This window comes from Diuraphis noxia, unplaced genomic scaffold, assembly GCF_037042655.1.
Source record: "Diuraphis noxia isolate RWA-SAM2 unplaced genomic scaffold, SU_Dnox_SAM2 contig0002, whole genome shotgun sequence".
In the NCBI taxonomy this organism is placed as follows: domain Eukaryota; kingdom Metazoa; phylum Arthropoda; class Insecta; order Hemiptera; family Aphididae; genus Diuraphis; species Diuraphis noxia.
The window spans coordinates 76,474,185-76,493,075 of record NW_028301712.1 but is presented as its reverse complement, the minus strand read 5'-3'; the positions used below and the strand labels follow the sequence as shown (position 1 = coordinate 76,493,075).

Here is an 18,891-nt window from a genome sequence, read left to right as displayed (position 1 = left end):
ATATAATATTATAATAAATATATTTTTGTCGATTTTTAAATAAATAGAGACGTGTATACAAATATTAAGAGGACGCCACACCCGCATGTGTTGTCTCCGTCTTACAAACGTATAACATAGCAAAATCTGTTTAGCGCGGGACAACTTTACTCTCTTTGTATTCATAGTAGAATTACCAAAATTCCACAACGCTTAGGTAAGAACTTTATCTGTGTCATAGCGTCGTTATTTTTTTGATAACATAAATATAATTAAAGTTATAAGCTTAAGAAAATACATTTATTTTTTATTTTTTTATTTAATTACTTAAAATTATTGGTTTGTGCTATCAAAAAAATAACGACGCTATGATACAGTACAGATAAAGTTCTTACCTATGCGTTGTAAAATTTTGAAAATTCTATTATAAATATTGAGGGAGAAAAGTTGTCCCGCGCTAAACAGATTTTGCTATGTTATACGTTTGTAAGACGGAGACAACACATGCGGGTGTGGCGTTCTCTTAAAAATAGAATATTAAATATAAAAATGATAAGACAATAATATTCTTTGCAGGCGTAAGTTCGAATCTTGATATTTACTTATATAGGTTGTTATAAATTAAAAATGATAGGTTTAATTATTATTATTGTTATTGTTTAGTAGACTGTTAGGCATATTTGCAACTTGGGCAACTCTAATTTAACACTTATAAAATAACTAAAATAATTTGAGAAAAGAGCGATTTCTTTATTTTTCGTAAAAACAATTAAAAAAAGTCTTTCCTAATAAAAACAAATTATTTCAAATCCTTATAACAATTTTAATAACAAGTCCTGTATATATGAACGGAGTTTTTCAAGTAGGTATGAAACTAATTAAAAATTGGTTAAGGACAAAGCTTATTACTGACTTTTCAATTGTAAATTTCGAATAATAAGAAGGATGTTGTAAAAATTACATAAAAACAGAATCAGTGTTGAATAAGTATCTACAGCAAAAAAAACAAGGAAAATAGGTTTCAAATAATAATATCTATCTAATCTATGTAACCTATTTGAATGTGTTATAGCCTTATAGGTTACTACTTGAAACTTGAAAGATATTATATTATTATACCTAATAACAACACAATTAGTTATTTACTTAGTTAGTACCTATAACAAATTATATGAATAATTAAATAAGTAATCATTTTACTAAATAAAGTTAGAAAAAATCTTTGTTATTAATTATTTTGAAATATTTAAGGTTAGTAAAAATAGTAAGATGAGAATACATAATTTTAATTCCCCGTACAATTTATCTCTAGTTGTGCTTATGGTGTTTGAAGATTCTATACGGAAAATTGTTCATTGTTCAATATTGTAAATTTATTTCAATACCTTTTGGCTTTTACCAATAAAGACAAATAGACAATAAAATGTTATAATGCATACCATATAAAGTTTCTCAGTTTGAAATGTCTGAATTACAAATTAAAATAATATTTTAAATTTCTGTTTTAAATTTATAGGTGAAATTTTCTCCTTACCTACATGAAGTATTATACATGTATATTGTATAAGTATGGATGTATTTTAAACTTTATTCCTAAGAGAAGCCTTAGAATAGTAAGTACCTACCTATTATGACATGAATATTAAAACAAAACACTGATTTGTGTAGGTGGATATCGATGTACCTATAATCCATGTATAACGTAGTCTTTAGATATTTGTTTTTATTTAAACAATTTTTATTAGTAGTAAACAGTACTACAGTAGTACACTAATACAAATGTGCAATAATGAATAGGTAGGTATCTAATTTAATTTTTTACTTTATAGATGTATTACCTATATGAAAGAAAGTATACTTGACAATAATTTATTAATAATGAAAAAGGTTGGAAGTCAAGAGCGGTAAATAAGCTAATATCGGTCTCGCCTTTATTAGGTTCCTACTCGGTACCTATATATTTACGCGAGTTAAATAAAAAATAATTTATTTATAGATTCCTTATACACATTTACGAATTACGAATAAGTACCTATAATTTATATGTTCGATAAGTAGATAATAAAAAATAAAATGAATACTTAATGATTCGCGAATAAATAATATTATAAATGTAACTTGAACGCTAGCCCAGGGCCGGATTGGTATATATCAGCCCATCGAGATTTTCACTTCTAAGCAGCCCATTTACATATTCACTGGCCAAAATTTGGGTCTCTATTATTTTTTATTGGTTTATTACGTCTAAAATCGTTACGAATTTATTAACTTATCCTAACATATATTTATTTTCATCCACACTCTGACACTACCAGCCCTAGCTTTAAACCTAACCTAATAACCGAGATTTTCTCGTTAGCTCGCCTAACCAATCCGGCCCTGCGGCTAGCCTATAGGTATACCTACTAATTAGTATAGTAATTATTATAACATGGCTAATAATAACTAAAAAGTACCTTATTATTAAAGGCGATTATAAAATGTTCTGTATTTTCTGTACGTATCATATTTACAAATATAAACCCCGTAAGTATTAATTTATATATTATAAATAATTATAAATAATTATAATTGTGTACGTGTTTTAGATTATGAGCGGAGAGCAGTGAAACCCAAAGTTTTTTTGGAAATATTTTTACGACGATTTAGTTTTTAAGTGAGTTATGCGCGTATAATAAAATGTAAAATAAAAATGATCATTACTCACTTAAAAACTGAATTATCGTAAAAATACTTTCAACAAAACACAGATAATGCACTCACCATCAAGTTTCATATTAGGTCAATTTACTATAAGTTTTAAGCTAACGGAGTAAAACGCGAACCAGGGATTGTAACCTTTATATTTTTATCGGTTTCGGTTTCGTTTTGTTTTTTCAAAATAGTAGGTATTGTTAAGGTTTCGGTTTTAATTATACATTTTAAAAATATGAAATCGAGGTTGCAGTTACGGTTGTGGTTTATACCGGTTTTAACGGTATATGGTCGTTTCCTCCCCGGGAATTTTAGCGGTACTGGACATTTCCCCCCCGGACTGAGACTTCCCCCCCGAATTGATATTTATATTTTTTTACATAATAATAATTTTGAAAATAGGTACTTTGGTTTTACCAGAAGTATACGATCATCTTAATGTATGATATTGATTATTTAAACACATTTTTTTGCATTTTTTTACGATTTTAATGCGTTTTCTTAGTTTAAGGTACGAATAATAAATTATATAGTATAATATCGTCGATATTATTATTTTATTTAATTTTGTTTTTTAATATTAACAATTTTATAATATTCCGTGATATTTTTTATTACATTATTTAATTTTGTATTTTTGATAAACACTTTAATATTTTTTTTTTTTGAAAAATTTAGGTATACTTATAAATAAGAAAATTATAACCGACAAAAACCTTTAAAAACCGAAAAAATTGAACTTTAAAAATCGGGTTCGAGTTTTGGTTTGGTTATTTAAACATTTGAAAATAGCGGTGTCGGTTAAGTTACGGTTAATAGTTAATAATAAACATAAGGTTCCCGGTTTTATAACCGGACATTTTCGGTCTGGTTACAGTCCCTGACGTAAACTGCTGAGCGTAAATTTGCCACTTGTAAGACGGGGACAACTCATGTGGCGTCATCTTAAATGTTTATTTTATCGTTTCCTAAAAAGTATAATTGATAAGGCTATATTTTCAGGCTGAAAATGTCTGCTGTTTACTGACAGTTTCAGTACCTATTTAATTTTTTTTTCCAGTAAATGTCAATAAAATATTCATTGGATCAAAAGTTTGAAAATTGAATTCAAAGTTTCTGATATATTGTGACAGTAGTGGTTAAAAATATTAAGAGCATATTATATGCACAATTTTTTTTTAAGAATTTAAAGTTCACATTTTGACAGAATTAACAAATTATTTAGTAAATAAAAATTGAATAAAACGTTCAAATTGTATAGCTATTAGCTATTAGCTAAGGATTTTAAATTAGCCATTAGGTTCCTTATAAGTAGTTCATTCTATAACCAAAACGATCTAAAAAATAACACAAAATATAAACACAGTTTTTTGAAAAGCCATTTCAAGTTAAAATTATTGTGCGAAATTATATATTAAATACCTAATCAAGAATGACGATTTTAGTTAAATTGTTGTAATTTTAATTTTTAATTTTAATTCTTGGGTACTTGAAACTTTTATAAAAGCATAGGTATTATTACATTTTACAAACAAATATGATAATAGGCGTGTAATAATATTAATACCGGCTACACTGTATATACCTATATATATATATATATTAATTTAGTAATTGTACAATCTGTAAAGGAATATTTTTTACAATAAACACAACTGTGATGCTGTGGATTTATAAGAAATAACAGAAAAAATTGAATTTACAACATTTCAGACACTGTAGGTTTGTGTGAAGTGGTCATGCATGGATGGAACTTCATTAGAAGGCACTATATTTTAATAGTTATAGTTAGTATGACTGTATGTCTGCATGAGTCATTTCTCATTAGTCATAAATCATACATCATCAGCGTTGTTGGTTAGTGATCTAAAAAATAATGTTGGATAGATATTTATGTCATTGTAGACTTTATTCATCTCCGCAGTTTGTAGGTATTTTATACAGATAAATAACTAAATAAGTCAAGATTTATATAAAAAAAGATAAACTCCTTTAAATCTACATTAATGAGATAATGAGTATGCATAGATAATGATAATTGCATTATACTTTCATAATATAATACCTAATAAGGACTAAGGTAGGTACTACTTTGACATGAATACTAATACTTTAGATTTTTTATGTTACCTATGTAAAGTATATAATATGTAGGTAGGTATTATTTATAATAAACATTTTCTAAACACAAAAATTAATTTGATTTTTAGGATATTTTAATCCAGTAATTATTAAACAAAAAATGAGTTATTATTTATAGTATACATTTAATACAGAGTGATTCTTTTATCGTTGAACACTTATAATTTCAAAAAGTGTTGACATTTTTCCAAATATTTTTATTTTTTTAAATTTTAGTCTCATACTTTTCTACATGTTTGTAAGGTTTTAATATTTTTACCCTTATATTATTAGTTAAACTACTATCAAATTTTGATTTTCAAGTGGGAACCCATACTAAAAAATGTATAATCTAATAAGGCTATTTTTTCTTATGAATTTTCACGTTCAATTTTAATTTTTTGTTGATCTGTAGTTGATAAGATATAGCTGCTCTAAGTTGGAAGATTTTAGTAGGTGTTTGTGTGTAAATGTGCTAGACCTAATTATTAGTAAATACTGCAGCACTTAGGATTTGTATGCTTCGGGGTAAAACACTTATCAAATATTATACTGTACACTGTAGTACTGTGCAGTAAGCTAAAGCTATAGCCGCCAAATGTATTTTACTCATTTTGTAGGGAGTCGAGTAGTTCACCCCACTGAAGGTAATTGCGGCACTGATCATAATAATAGTTATCAATTTATTATAAAAATCAGCAGCTAAAATTAATAAATTTGATGTCACTCAATCCCAAGGTATAATTATAATAGGCACAAAGTACAATGTTAATCAATCGTGGATTCAACGATATTGAATTTATTACTATTATAGCTACTGGTCTTTACAAATAAAAATCCCAGTTCCGACGCGATGGTGCTGATTATGTAGTATATATATATGTATATCACCTAAGCTCTCAATTCTCATCCAACTTTTAGCAGCTATAATTCGCCAATGGATTAACGAAAGTTAAACATGTTAACGGGAAAAAAATCACGAAAAAAAAATATTAATTAATTTGTATACAATTACTAATAAATAGGTTGTCATTTGAAAATTGAAAGTTGATAGTTTTTTTTACCATTAAATATAAGAGTGAAAAAAATTTAAATATTATATACGATTATAAAAAATTATGTACCTAAAAGTTTTAAAAAAAAAACTTGGAAAAAAGTCAATGCTTTTTGAAATAATGAGTGTTCAACGATAAAATGATCATTCTGTTTAGAGAGAGAAAGAAAATCTGAGCGATGTGAGGAACATCGGGCTTACAGGGTATTTTGTTATTTGACGAAACTCTGGAACAGCAAAAATATTGTTTATTTTCAACGTTATTGAAGGTGATTTAATGCAGTTTCTAATAAACAATTTTTCTACTTGGTAGATTGTTGGAGATGAGGTAAAAAGTAAGGAATTCCTCAAACTTATATTTAAAAAACATTAACGGCGGGTAAACGGTAATATTTATACGTAACATCTGCAATTTTAGTCTTTTAGATAAGATAAATTTTGTTTTTTGTGAAATATAGATTATCACTGAGTATTTATATAAATATGTTATTACGTAACAAAATTGTGATCTTAAAAATAATATGTCAGCCATTTTTAAGCTATTAGAAATTAAATAATTATTTTTTTAAATTTTTGAAGGTACAATGTTTTCTCTTTGTCAGTGATGTAAGAAAGCTTAAAAATATAATACATAAGTTCCTCATGAGTTGACGAGATATTTGTATAGCTTTTTGAAACTATCGAAAATAAATAATACAAAAAAGTCCAGTAACAGAAAGACCCGACAAAGTAAATAACTTTTGTTTTAATTAATATTTTTTAATTTGTAATTTATTGAAATTTACACTACATGTTGTGTAGTATAAAGTTTTTGATAAAAATTTTTAATATTGAAAATAAATAATTTAATATGAGGTTTTAATTTTGTTTGAAAAATAATTAATAATTATTTAATAACAAATTAATAATAATAATAAATTTATTAATAATAATTTAAATTTTTTAGAAAAATTGACAAATAAATGTTTTTACATTCAACATTTTTCTAAAAACCAGGTTTACAAGTTTGTTATAGTTAGAATTAGGTACTATCTACTATACAAATTGTATTAATAGTTTATTATGATTTTACTTGAAATAAATTATTATTAAAATAAAATACTATAAAAACATTTATATAATTATTATTTATACAATTATAACTGTGGATTCTCGGCTAAGAATGTACATTGAAATTATTTTAAAAGCATTTTCATAAAAGTTGACGTTACCTATAATCTACTATTTAGTAAAACTCGTTACAGTATTAGCTAGTATGGGCAATGCCCGTAAGTGGAGATTTGATTGAATATTAGAAGGCTAAACATTTTTTTTAAAATATAAAATAAGCCTATTAAAAAAATTATTACTTCATTTTATTTTTGGGGGGAGGAAGGGTTAAAGCCTCTTAATCTCTGATACAGAACACAAATTAACCAATTAACTAAATAAATAACATTGCAGGTTTTATCATACTAACAATAAAATGATCACTAGAATTTAAACTATTAAGATAAAATGTATTAATAGTGGCTTAAAATAATAAATAAGACAATACTCATAATGGTGCGGATAATCCAGTTGTAAAAGAATATAGAATACCTACGGAACACAAAATATTGATAGATTACATTCAAGACTCATATAATTTATTATTTATAGTTAGGTAGTACGTAAAATGACGATACACTAAATATATTTTGTATTACCTACAATATTATTTATTCTAATTTTAAGTTATTTTAAGTTATTTACATTTTACTCCTTGAACCTACATATTTACACGATTCTACACTACGTCGGACGTAGGTATTGACATACAAGTTGTAGGTACCTTACCTATACAATGTTTTACTAAAAATTAGTTCAAATTATCGAATTAAAAATAAAAATAATGTTATAAGTATAATAGCACATATCTTGTTTAGACGTTTAGTGCTTAGAAAAGTAAATGCTGATCCATAGCTGACTCCATCGCTCTTATTTTTAGTATACTGCAGAGATTTATCATTAAATTAAAATTTAACACGCCCATTACTGTGATACATCATAGTAAATCACGGGTTTTTTACTCTGTATATCATAATAATATTTTAAAGCAATTAGTAAAGTGCACAACATGGCAACACAGACTCACACTTTTAATGGTTTAAATACTATTTTTCGATTTTTACATGGAATTAAAATGAAGTGGTTTTATTATGATAAGAACAAAACTACTGACACTGAATGTTAAATATGTATTATGTATATATCATATATAGTATAAACCCAAACACCTTCATCATGATTATATAGTATTATATATTTATATATTTATAATTTAATCAATTAATAACTATAAAGCCTAACTGCTCATAAAAATGATTAAAAAATAAATATTACAGGTACTATAGTTAATCAAATCATACTTAACTTAAATAGGTAGATAATTTTTTAACGATACAAAATTAAGGGAAATAATTAAATTTAATGGAAGTAAATATAATTGAAGGTATCTATACCTATACTATTCAAACATTTTTATTGTTTAAGTAGATGTAACAAGTTATCAAAACCATATGAAGTTGGTATTGAAATTTGCTATTTATAATAATACTTACCTAGTTATTTATTAGATATAGGCACGTAATATGTACCTATATAATATATCTGTATTTTTATACTTTTTGACTTAATTTTATTCCTTTATATTATACAATTATAGTTATAATAATAGCCAAGGTTAGGTTAGGTTATATGACATAATAGATAAGGTTGAATTGCACTTATTTTAGTCGAATTTCACTTGGATTAAAAATAGGTAATGATAGAACTGCACTCAGGTTAAAAGTAGGTAATGTTCGAACTTTACTTGAGTTCAAAAAGCTTTAACTCCATTTCCTTTTCCACTTACATGATTTAAATCATTGGCGTGGTTAAAATGAATTTTTGTGGATAGATATATAATTATGTAACCTTATGGCTAATATTATATTGTACATATTATTGTGTGATAAATGTAATAAATTTGTATTATCTTTTAAAAACATTTTTTAAATTTATTAAATTAACACCATCTATTATTTCATAAATTATTTTTTATTGTAATAATAAGGAACTCTGATCTGATTATTAACTTTGATGATACAATTTAATATATCTTTTGATTTCATTTATTTTTTTGTGATATCGTGAAGATCTTGTGTCAGTATTCTGCATTAAAATATAAGTAGGTATCTATTTTTAATTGTATTAAACGTGCTGATGAAAATTTAACTTAATTTTATGTGTGAGTGCAGTTCGACCATTTAATTTAGGTAAAAAGTGTAATTTGACTATCCTGGATATGATATCTTAATGTTGTTTTGGTATGTTATTGTTATATATCTAACGTATATTTTTAATTATTTCTGGATCATTTCATCTGCTTTTAAATAAATTGAATTGAACCAATATGTACCATTTTCTAACTAAAAAAAATAACAAAAAGACAAGTAGCTAGGTACGTTCAACAATAAGACATAAAGGTATACTTGAATATATTGCTCATACTATAATTTATATTAAAAATTATAATAATTTTAATGTATTCTAAAAAAGTAAAAATTATATTATTTTACGTTATATTTAAGAATCGAATTTGCTAGCATTGTTTACACACTTTTAACTGCAGTATTTAGAGTGAAGTATACTTTGGTAGGTACCTACCTAAATATAGTGATATCATATCTTATACATTTTTGTACAGTTGTAACTTGTAACCAAATAGGGATAGGTATAAGCCGAAAGGGATAGATCCTCTCCATGACCTGTGCATTTGTTTTAGATGGTTATTTTATTTAATATCCTTACTGCAGCCTTCAAAAATATTTAGGTATAATGGTATAAATGTTCTTTTTGTCATCGGTTTTGGTGCTAATGTTAATAAAGGTATTTTATTCGCTTGCAATATTATAGTATGAAACGACGCGTCATTGAACTTATACAAAGACAAAAGCATATAATATCATGTACTGCATAATATAATGTGTTTGTAATGAGTTACGTATCTAATCTTATTAGCATTACAATAAACACTTGAGATTACAGATAAATCTACATATTTCATTCAACATGTTTTCGTGTGCACGAAATTCTGCATATGTCATTATTGCAGTGACAGTGATTGGGTATTTGTTCATAGTTTTTTTATAAATCATAAGTGAAGCTCACAGTTGAGAAATTTAAGTTTTGTAAATTTTATTTCAAGAAGAACTATAAAAATGATGGGTAAGTTATTTTATCGTGTATAATATGATTTTTAATTAAAAAGGGTAAGTAAAGGGCTGTAAATTATGTGTTCTTTTTAGTTTTTATAACTATAGTATACCAACAAAAAAATATTCATCATTATCTTCGTCCTTCACCAGTAACATTTTAAATACCTATTTCTATTTTCTATTACATATATATTACATATATATATGCCTATAACTCGTATAATGATAATATAAGATATTATAGTAGGCAAATAAATTACAAATTATAAATATATTATAGTAAACCTAAATTATTTATCTATCTACCTCAAGTGTAATACCTAATGGCTAATAAATCTAGATTTTTCAACTAGGTATAACACTTATGGTATTATTATGATAGAACAATCATGTGCTCGAAATATTGGTACTAATGGTACTATATACTACAGTCACTACTGTTTACTAGGTAGGTACTAATATTCCGGTTTTTAGAAATTATGCTATTGTATCTTTGATATTTTTGAATACCTAGCTTTGACAATAACTTATAAAATGCACTTGTATTAAACATTAAAAATGTTAAACCGAGCAAAAATATTTTTATCAACATTTGTAGGAAAAATCACAAAAATTTCAAATGTCTTTAAATGACTCGGTAATATAAAAAAAAATAGGAGTAGTATCAATATGAACAAGTATTAATTGATGGATATAAATTTCTGAAAATTTAGTTAAAATACTCAACTATCTGCACAACCATCCCCTCCCCCACCACAATAAGACAAGTACTTCGTATATTGACAGGTTAGGTACACTAGTACACTATACAGTAAATACACGGTGTCTTACAATGACTTTATTTTCATATAAGTCCCATTGTCTTATACAGTACTGTTAAGTTGCACATACTCATCGGCGTTACACCCATCCGCATACGCCTACTTATTAACTTTTGCAATTAGGTGCACTAACCTATACTTACTGTCTGAACTTAATAGCACGCTTGACAGTTAAATCAATTGTAATGGTTTTTCAACTTTCAAAATATTTAGTCCAATATAAATGGCCCATCTCAGAATTGTATACAACATGAAAACAAAAATTATAGTAGGTACTTTGACCTAAGAGAATAATCATTGTTAATATTTATACTTTATAGGTATTAACTATTAATAATATGAATTTTTCAACATAGGTATACGAATCAACTGTTTAATTACTTAATAATTATATCATATTCTATATTATTATAGGTAATATTATATTTTTACCTACAAATGTCATATATGTACAAAATGCCACATCAAGTTATGTTTAAGACATTTATATTTAGAAGAAGCTATGATTTTTGATGCCTATAAGTTTTTGTTTTTTTATTTCGCAACTTGATCTACGTTTAACGACATTACTACATCTGTACAGTGGTGTACTTAGACCTGAATTTCAGGGGGTTAGTACGCCACTGCATCCGTACCTATACAATAACACATGGAAATCTATATCACACTATTCTGTGTAATTATAACTAATGAACTTATTACAAATCAATATTCTAAAAACAAATATATTACTGCAATATAGTAAGAAAATCAAAAATTGTATATACAATTTAAATTATTACCTCCTAAACGTTTACCAAACTTTGGTAACCAAACCGTCTTGTAAGAATATTAGCTGATATTATAAAAGATTTCAAAATTATTTCTGAAATTTATCATTGTCCATAGTAATAATTTACGCAAATTTCAAAGTAATAGTCTACCCAATTCGCAAAGCACATCCTGGTTTTATATTGATTCAACAGTATCTATATTTTTTTTTAGGATTTGCAATATAGATTTTCAAAATCATCTTTTGACGATTTTGGATTTTGATAACCAATGATTTTGCCAATGTCCGGTATGTATAAATTGTAAATGGATTATATGTGATTGACTGTTCGTACTTAGTTTCTATGATATTATTATTTTTATACATAATTTAGGATCGATAATTATCCTTTAAAAAATAAGTTTCAATAACCTATAAATATAGGTATAAAACGGCTAAAAAAATAATTTTCATCCTAAACAATTAAAAATATTAATTTTTACTAGAATAACAATGTCATTGATATATTCATAGTATAGTATTTAAGTATTATAATAAATTATTATAGAGTGAAATATCTAAATATAATAATAAATATATTAAATTGAAAAAATAAATGGTTAAATGTACCTATTAATTACAATTTAAATATTTCTCGGATCCATAACAATAAGATATAATATAATTTTGTATCAACGTTTGATAAGTATATAGGTAATATTATTTTTATTCACTCTTCACAGGTGGTTACGGATGGGTTCCGATAGATCAACAACACTCGCTGTTGTGGGTGCCGTGCAATTCCGGCGATCCGTTGCCTAGAGGAGCCGTACACGCGGGCACGGATAAGGGCGGCGACCCGTTGTATGCGGGTCGAGCTTTTTACGAAGGTGACTTACTGCCAGCGAAAATAAATCCGAGTCATTCGTCGGCATACGTGTGCTGGGGAGGCATGGAGCACGCTTTGAGCCACTTCGAGGTCAGATCAATTACTGTTAATTTTATAACCGTTTAAAACGAGTGTTGAAAATAATATTATATTATATACATAGGTAATTTAATGTGTCATGGACGTGTGTATATAGGGTGATTATTTTTATCACACATTATTCCAATCAATTTTAGTTTTTGAGAACATAATGTATACAATAATTTAAAGTAGGTACATACTTATAGGTGTAGGTATTTGATATTATATTTGAATGTAATATTTATCTGCATATTTTTTTCTTTTTAAAACGATTCATATTTTTTATTTCCTATTCTACTATACAATAAGTAAATTAAGAATATTAAATCATGTTTTTTTTTTTCGTTTATAAGTATTTGTTTTTGTTTAGTTTAAGTTTCATGTGAAATAATGCGTTTAAATAACAAACTATTACTTACTCCAATATTTTTTGATATTTTATACATCAGAAATTCAGAACACATTAATCAAAAAAATAGCTATACCAGCTATGCCTTAAATAGTATTAAGCGCACTATATAAAAAATTGGATTTCTTTGTAGAAATAAAGTTGTACAATATATAATAAGTACTTCAAACAATCTAAAAATTGTTTTAAAAAACCTTAAATTCAAATTCATTTTCGACACTAATTATCATCAGCAGTCTTGTATCTTGTTCAAATAATAAATTACCCTGTAAAACGTACTATATTAGTATATAGTATAAACATACAGTTTACTATAACGAAATGGAAACCGCAAAACGTCCACTTGTTAGGAGGGATGCCGAGCGTTATTTTAATTTTCGTATAATATTATTAAGATGGTCGATAGACGAACAATTTCACATTTGTAATTACGTACTTATATTCATGTTTTTAGTTTTCTAGTAGGTACTTATATGTGTTATGTGTATTTTAATATATTATACAGCTTACACAGAAGTTAAAGTGGGAAAAAATTCCAGAGGGGACTAATGTCTCCATATAGTTTTAAGCGTTCCATATATATAATTTTATGTATAATGTCAAATGTATAAAATCCTAATTTGTTAAAGGGGACGCTTTTTAACCGCCGTCAGAGGTAAGGGAACTGAGTCCTCCTGCGTCCCCCCTCCACTTTAACCCCTGAGCTTACAATACAATATCGTATATTATAATTATAAATAATATTTGTATTTATGCATATTTATAATATACATTGTGGTATTTAGCGTTAAACCTTATTGTAATTCACATTCACCACTAGTTTCAAATGAAAGATTTAGATAATCTGTATAATACATTATGATGTAATTAATATTAAAATAAATATATGTATAAATACGAATTTTTTTCTCCCCGTACATAATATTTTTCATTCTATTAAATTAAAGCAAAAATGTTTATAGGTACATACTACATATAGATATGTTAATATATTATAATATTGTTCAGATGGATAGCTCCCCACTCTCAGCCCTCTAACTTCCAAGCCTTTTCCTCTTCTACTTAATTCTACTTTACTATTTTTTTGAAAAATAGGTATATCTTTTCAACTGACTTTATTCAAATCTGATTTTGAAATTCATTAGCTGCAATTCAGGATTATGGTTAATTATTGTGCTACTGTGCATTGCAAGACGACTTTATACATTTTACTTCGTATGGGATAATATGCAACCAATATCTATAAACGGAGTAATAGTTTTCATAAGTCATCAAATTTAATAAAAACTAGCGGGATGAAAGTTATCGATTAGGACAAATAGGATTGACTAAATAATAATATAATATAATTATTTTATAATTAATTTTGTTAACAACTTCAATCGTTTTAATTTTACCGGGTAGAAAATATAATTTAAATTTTAGTATTTTGATATAAAAACGTTTTTCATTTTTATCACAGGTTTTGTGTCATGCAAACGTGGCGTGGCAAACCGCTCAAGGAAGCCATATTCCACCAAACGCTATTGTTATAGGTTCTACTGTTAATGGGGAAAAACTTTACATGGGACGTACGCTTCATGACGGAACATTAACTCCTGGAAAAGTAATATTTTCTTTATAAACTTTAATAGGAACTATTATTATTATAGTTATATTAATAACATCTATTTTAGATTCTGTGTGTTTTTTTTTTTGTGTGTGTGTCTGTGTACAGCATAACTAGTCAAAATAATGCTTCAATTTCAAACTTTGGGGGTGGTTTCCGATGTAAAAGTGAATATCCTTGGTGCATTATACAGGTCAAAAGTAAACATTTTCCAACAGTTTTCATTAGTTTTCAAAAAAATCGAGAAAAACAACAAAAAAATGACAGAAAAACTGGATTTTTTACGCAAAATCAGTTTTCGACCAAATCGATTTTTTTTATATGGTTGTAATTCAAAAACTAATCACTGTAAATACTTGAAATTTTCACTAAATGTTTATGTTAGTGTTATCTATATACAGTTTAATTTTTTAAAAATTTTTGACTTTTTTTGAGTTATTTATAGACCACTGAAATTTTCGATTTTTTTGAGAATTTTTTTTTGAAGTGTCGGTAAAAAAATTTTGGATGACCGAAAAAACTTGAAAATTTAATACAAGGTTCCTTATGAGTTGTTCTTATTGTAGCTAAAAAAAATTAAAAATCGTTAGTCACAATTTTATAGCGTTTATAGTTCAAATTTTTACGAAATCTGTCAAAAACGCGAAAATTTGCAATTAATTTTAAAGTTTAAAAATCATAAAATTTTTTGTGTTTATAACTAAGGATTAAAAATACAACACTAAGTTTTCCATAAGTTTTTATTCAAATAGCTATAGAGAAAACTCGAAGCGTCGTTATAGAAAAAATTTTAAGTGCGTTTGAATTTTAAATTTTTACTAAATAACGTATAACGATAACGATTTAAAACATTTGTTATAAATTATAATTTAAAAAATATAAGTCGTAGATACTTGAAATTTTTACCAGTTATTTAGATTGGCATTTTCTTTACATGATTTAATTTTTAAAATATTTTGACTTTTTTTGAGGTATTTGTAGACAACTGAAATTTTCAATTTTTCTGAAAATTTTATTTTTTTTTGTCGATAAAATTTTTTTGGCCCTATCAAAATACTTGAAAATTTAATACAAAGTTCCTCATAAGTTATTCTTATAGTGATTAAAAAATATATAAAAATACATGGGAAAATTTTTTTTTATTAGCAAATATTGACTTAATACGTAAAAACTAAAAATTACGGCAATTTTCAAATTACCTTAGATAGAAATGCATAAAAGTTTTTTTTTTAGATCAAAGATTTGAAAATTAAATACAAGGCTACTAACATATTTTCACAATAGCAGTTGAAAAATAAAAGAAATGCATAGCCACATTTTTTTTTTACAAGCATTTAAAGTTCAAATTTTGACTAAATACGTAAAAATTATGGCAATGTTCCAATTATCTTAGATAGAAATTCATAAAAGTTTTTCTTTTTAATTCTAAGATTTGAAAATTTAATACAAGGCTACTAACATATTTTTACAATAGCAGTTGCAAAATAAAAGAAATACATACCCACAATTTTTTTTGACAAGCATTTAAATTTTAATTTTGACAACGTACGTAAAAAATCACAAAAATTCGTAAATTATTTTAAGCTTTTGAAATTTTTTAATAATCTATAACATACACTAGGCCGATAAACCATCTCCGTTCAGAATCGTTTTTAGTATACAATGATACCAATAATTGCATTCAAATTTAACCTACCCTAGTCAGAGGTCCACCCCACCCCCTCCTAATGTAAAACCCACTTACCCGCTTTTTTAACAATGATAAGGCTAAGCCTTTAGAAAAGAAGAAGAATATTTAGAACTTATATAAGAACCGTTATTATAAGGTTTAAGTTTATGTATATTTTCGACTATTTCTTAATTTGACTTATTCCTTTTTATTGTTTTGATATTGTGACTTACACTGAAACATTACGAATATTTCCAATTTGAGTGTATATCAGTGGCGTTTTTTTTCGGAGTGGATGTACATTGTACAGTTTATATATAAGTAAATATAGACGATAGACAAGCACGCCCGCAGGATATAAAATCCCACCCGGGGCAAGATCAAAATTCTAAAACCAAATCAAAAAGATTATTTTAAATTTTAATATATTTTTAGTGTCTTCATTCTAAAATAGCATAACCTAAATAGAAAAAAAATCAACATTATATATCATCACATATTAAGTCCCTTATATGTGTAGGTTTACAATACATTATTAATATTTTTTAAATACATTTTAATGTAGATGTTACAAATTTATTATATTTATATTAATTATCAAAAAAAATTTGTATGCGTCTTGGTTGTAACAAAATGATTGTAAAAAATTTTCAATAATATTTTGTTTTTGCTTTTTAACAGTGTCTTTAATATGCGTGGCATTAAATTAACAATAGTTTTAAAATATTTACAGTAGGGGCAATGGCCCCTTTGCCCCCCCCCCCCCCCCAGCGGGCGCCCTTGACGATAGATCTCCCCTGGTCTCTTATTTGTTACTTATTTATTATAGTGTGATGTCGATGATAAGTGAACTATCCCCTCCCCCCAGGAAAATTAAATATTTACTAACGTATACCCCTTCCTTAACAAATTCCTAAATACGCCACTGGTGTATATAATATTAATTTTCATTTGTATTTAAATAGTAGTTATATAGGTACTAGTTGATTTGCCTAAACAGTTATATACATATATTTCTTCGTTGGTACTTTTTGTATGGTCATTTAATTTTAAATCATTATATTCATGTTGTGTTTTATTATTTGTTTGTATTTAGATACATCCAAGTCATGGTACACTTTATATTCCATATAACGGAGAAGAAGTATCCGTCACTGAGTATGAAATCATGATATACCGACCACCTGTAACCTTTAATTAAAATCCATAAATACAAGAATATAATAATATTATGTTATATTATAATTTAAAAAATATATTATTCATTGTTTAAAAGTATTATAATTGCATGCTTTATTAAATAGTTAGCCCAATAAATTATATATAAGAAAATATTATATAATAATAGGTATGTCAAATATGTATAATTTAAAGTTTTTTTATAGTAGATAGGTACATTACTAAATTCTTATTTCTAACTAATTAAGATAATAACGTTTATGTACTTACTATAGTCTAACTATATCACTACGACTATGACATATAATAAGTATCTAATTAATACTACTATTTGTGTTTTTAAATGATTATAAAATATAATTTTTAATAATAATTAATTATAAAAACATTTTATCCTATTGGTAACTATAAAATTTATTTTAGATTTTTTATTCTTTTGACTTCATCTTAAATGATTCTTGACTGAAGATTTTGGTATATGAATTATATCAATATTATATTTAGTGTGCTATAGTATTGACCAATAGAATATAAATAATTAAGTTATATTTGCATTTCATAAATGTCCTTATAAATATTTAAGGCCTTGATATTATGATTATATTATGGTTTATTTTGATTTAAAACAAACAACCAAAAATGATTTTTAATTATGTATGTACATAATAATTTATATTTTATACTTTATATCCATATTTGAATATTTCTATGTAGGTAGGTTAACTATAAAATATAATTGTATGTAATTGGAGAAACAAATCAACACCAAGAGCGGCAAGAGCATTGATGTCGTGCCGGGCTGGTGGTTTCCTTCCAATTCGATCTGGAATATTTATATCAGCTGCAGGTATACCATTTCCCAGCATTTCTCATATAATAATTTGATCTACGATTATTAATTTCATATACAAATTAAAAATACCTTGTCTATTGTTGTATAGTTAACATATATTTAAAACTATACGTGTTTATTTAATTTATTTAAAGTCATGTCTTTATTTTTGATTGTCATCTTCACTTATGCCAAGTGTAATTTTAAATATACGGAATAAACGAAAATTCAGAATGTCTATTTAGGGGGGGGGGCTGGGGAAATGAATCTAAGTCTCAGTATCTAAGTATAAAAGGTGAGCCGATTTTAAAGGGTCAATTAATTATGATTTGTAGAATAATTGAAATGGTTAATAGAATAAAATCTAAATTAGCTTCATATATCATTAAAACTGAATTATGATAATAACAATTTATTTTAGAATTCTGCCATCCAAATTAAAAGCTTGGTTGTATAAACTTCACACATAAGTGAAATGCTGCATGAAGTAAATGGTGAACGCTAAACCACGTCCCAGGGTGTCCCGCGAGGATTTACCCATTGCGATATTTCACGAAATAATGGAAATATTAAAATTCTGGTT

The 18,891-nt window shown here is 26.0% G+C and overlaps 1 protein-coding gene across 2 annotated transcripts; it reads left to right on the top strand.

Moving 5' to 3' along the window:
• Positions 1–9,921: 9,921 nt before the first annotated feature.
• LOC107171546 (pfs47 receptor-like) lies at positions 9,922–17,575 on the top strand. 2 transcript variants are annotated; one of them, XM_089221107.1, is made up of 5 exons: positions 9,930–10,078; positions 11,874–11,949; positions 12,384–12,619; positions 14,482–14,625; positions 17,394–17,575. In XM_089221107.1, the coding sequence occupies exons 2-5, from the start codon at positions 11,931–11,933 to the stop codon at positions 17,496–17,498; spliced, it is 504 nt and encodes a 167-aa protein (XP_089077233.1). In that variant the 5' UTR covers positions 9,930–10,078; positions 11,874–11,930; the 3' UTR covers positions 17,499–17,575. The 2 variants fall into 2 exon arrangements, with proteins under 2 accessions (XP_089077234.1, XP_089077233.1); XM_089221108.1 differs by lacking the exon at positions 11,874–11,949 and having other exon boundaries at positions 9,922–10,078.
• The last annotated feature ends 1,316 nt before the right edge of the window (positions 17,576–18,891 follow it).

Bases quoted from the DNA above. Each gene is read 5' to 3' on its own strand.
- LOC107171546 (XM_089221107.1), top strand. The intron at 12,620-14,481 runs GTCAGATCAATT...TTTTTATCACAG, and splicing joins ACGCTTTGAGCCACTTCGAG to GTTTTGTGTCATGCAAACGT. The intron at 14,626-17,393 runs GTAATATTTTCT...GTTTGTATTTAG, and splicing joins GAACATTAACTCCTGGAAAA to ATACATCCAAGTCATGGTAC.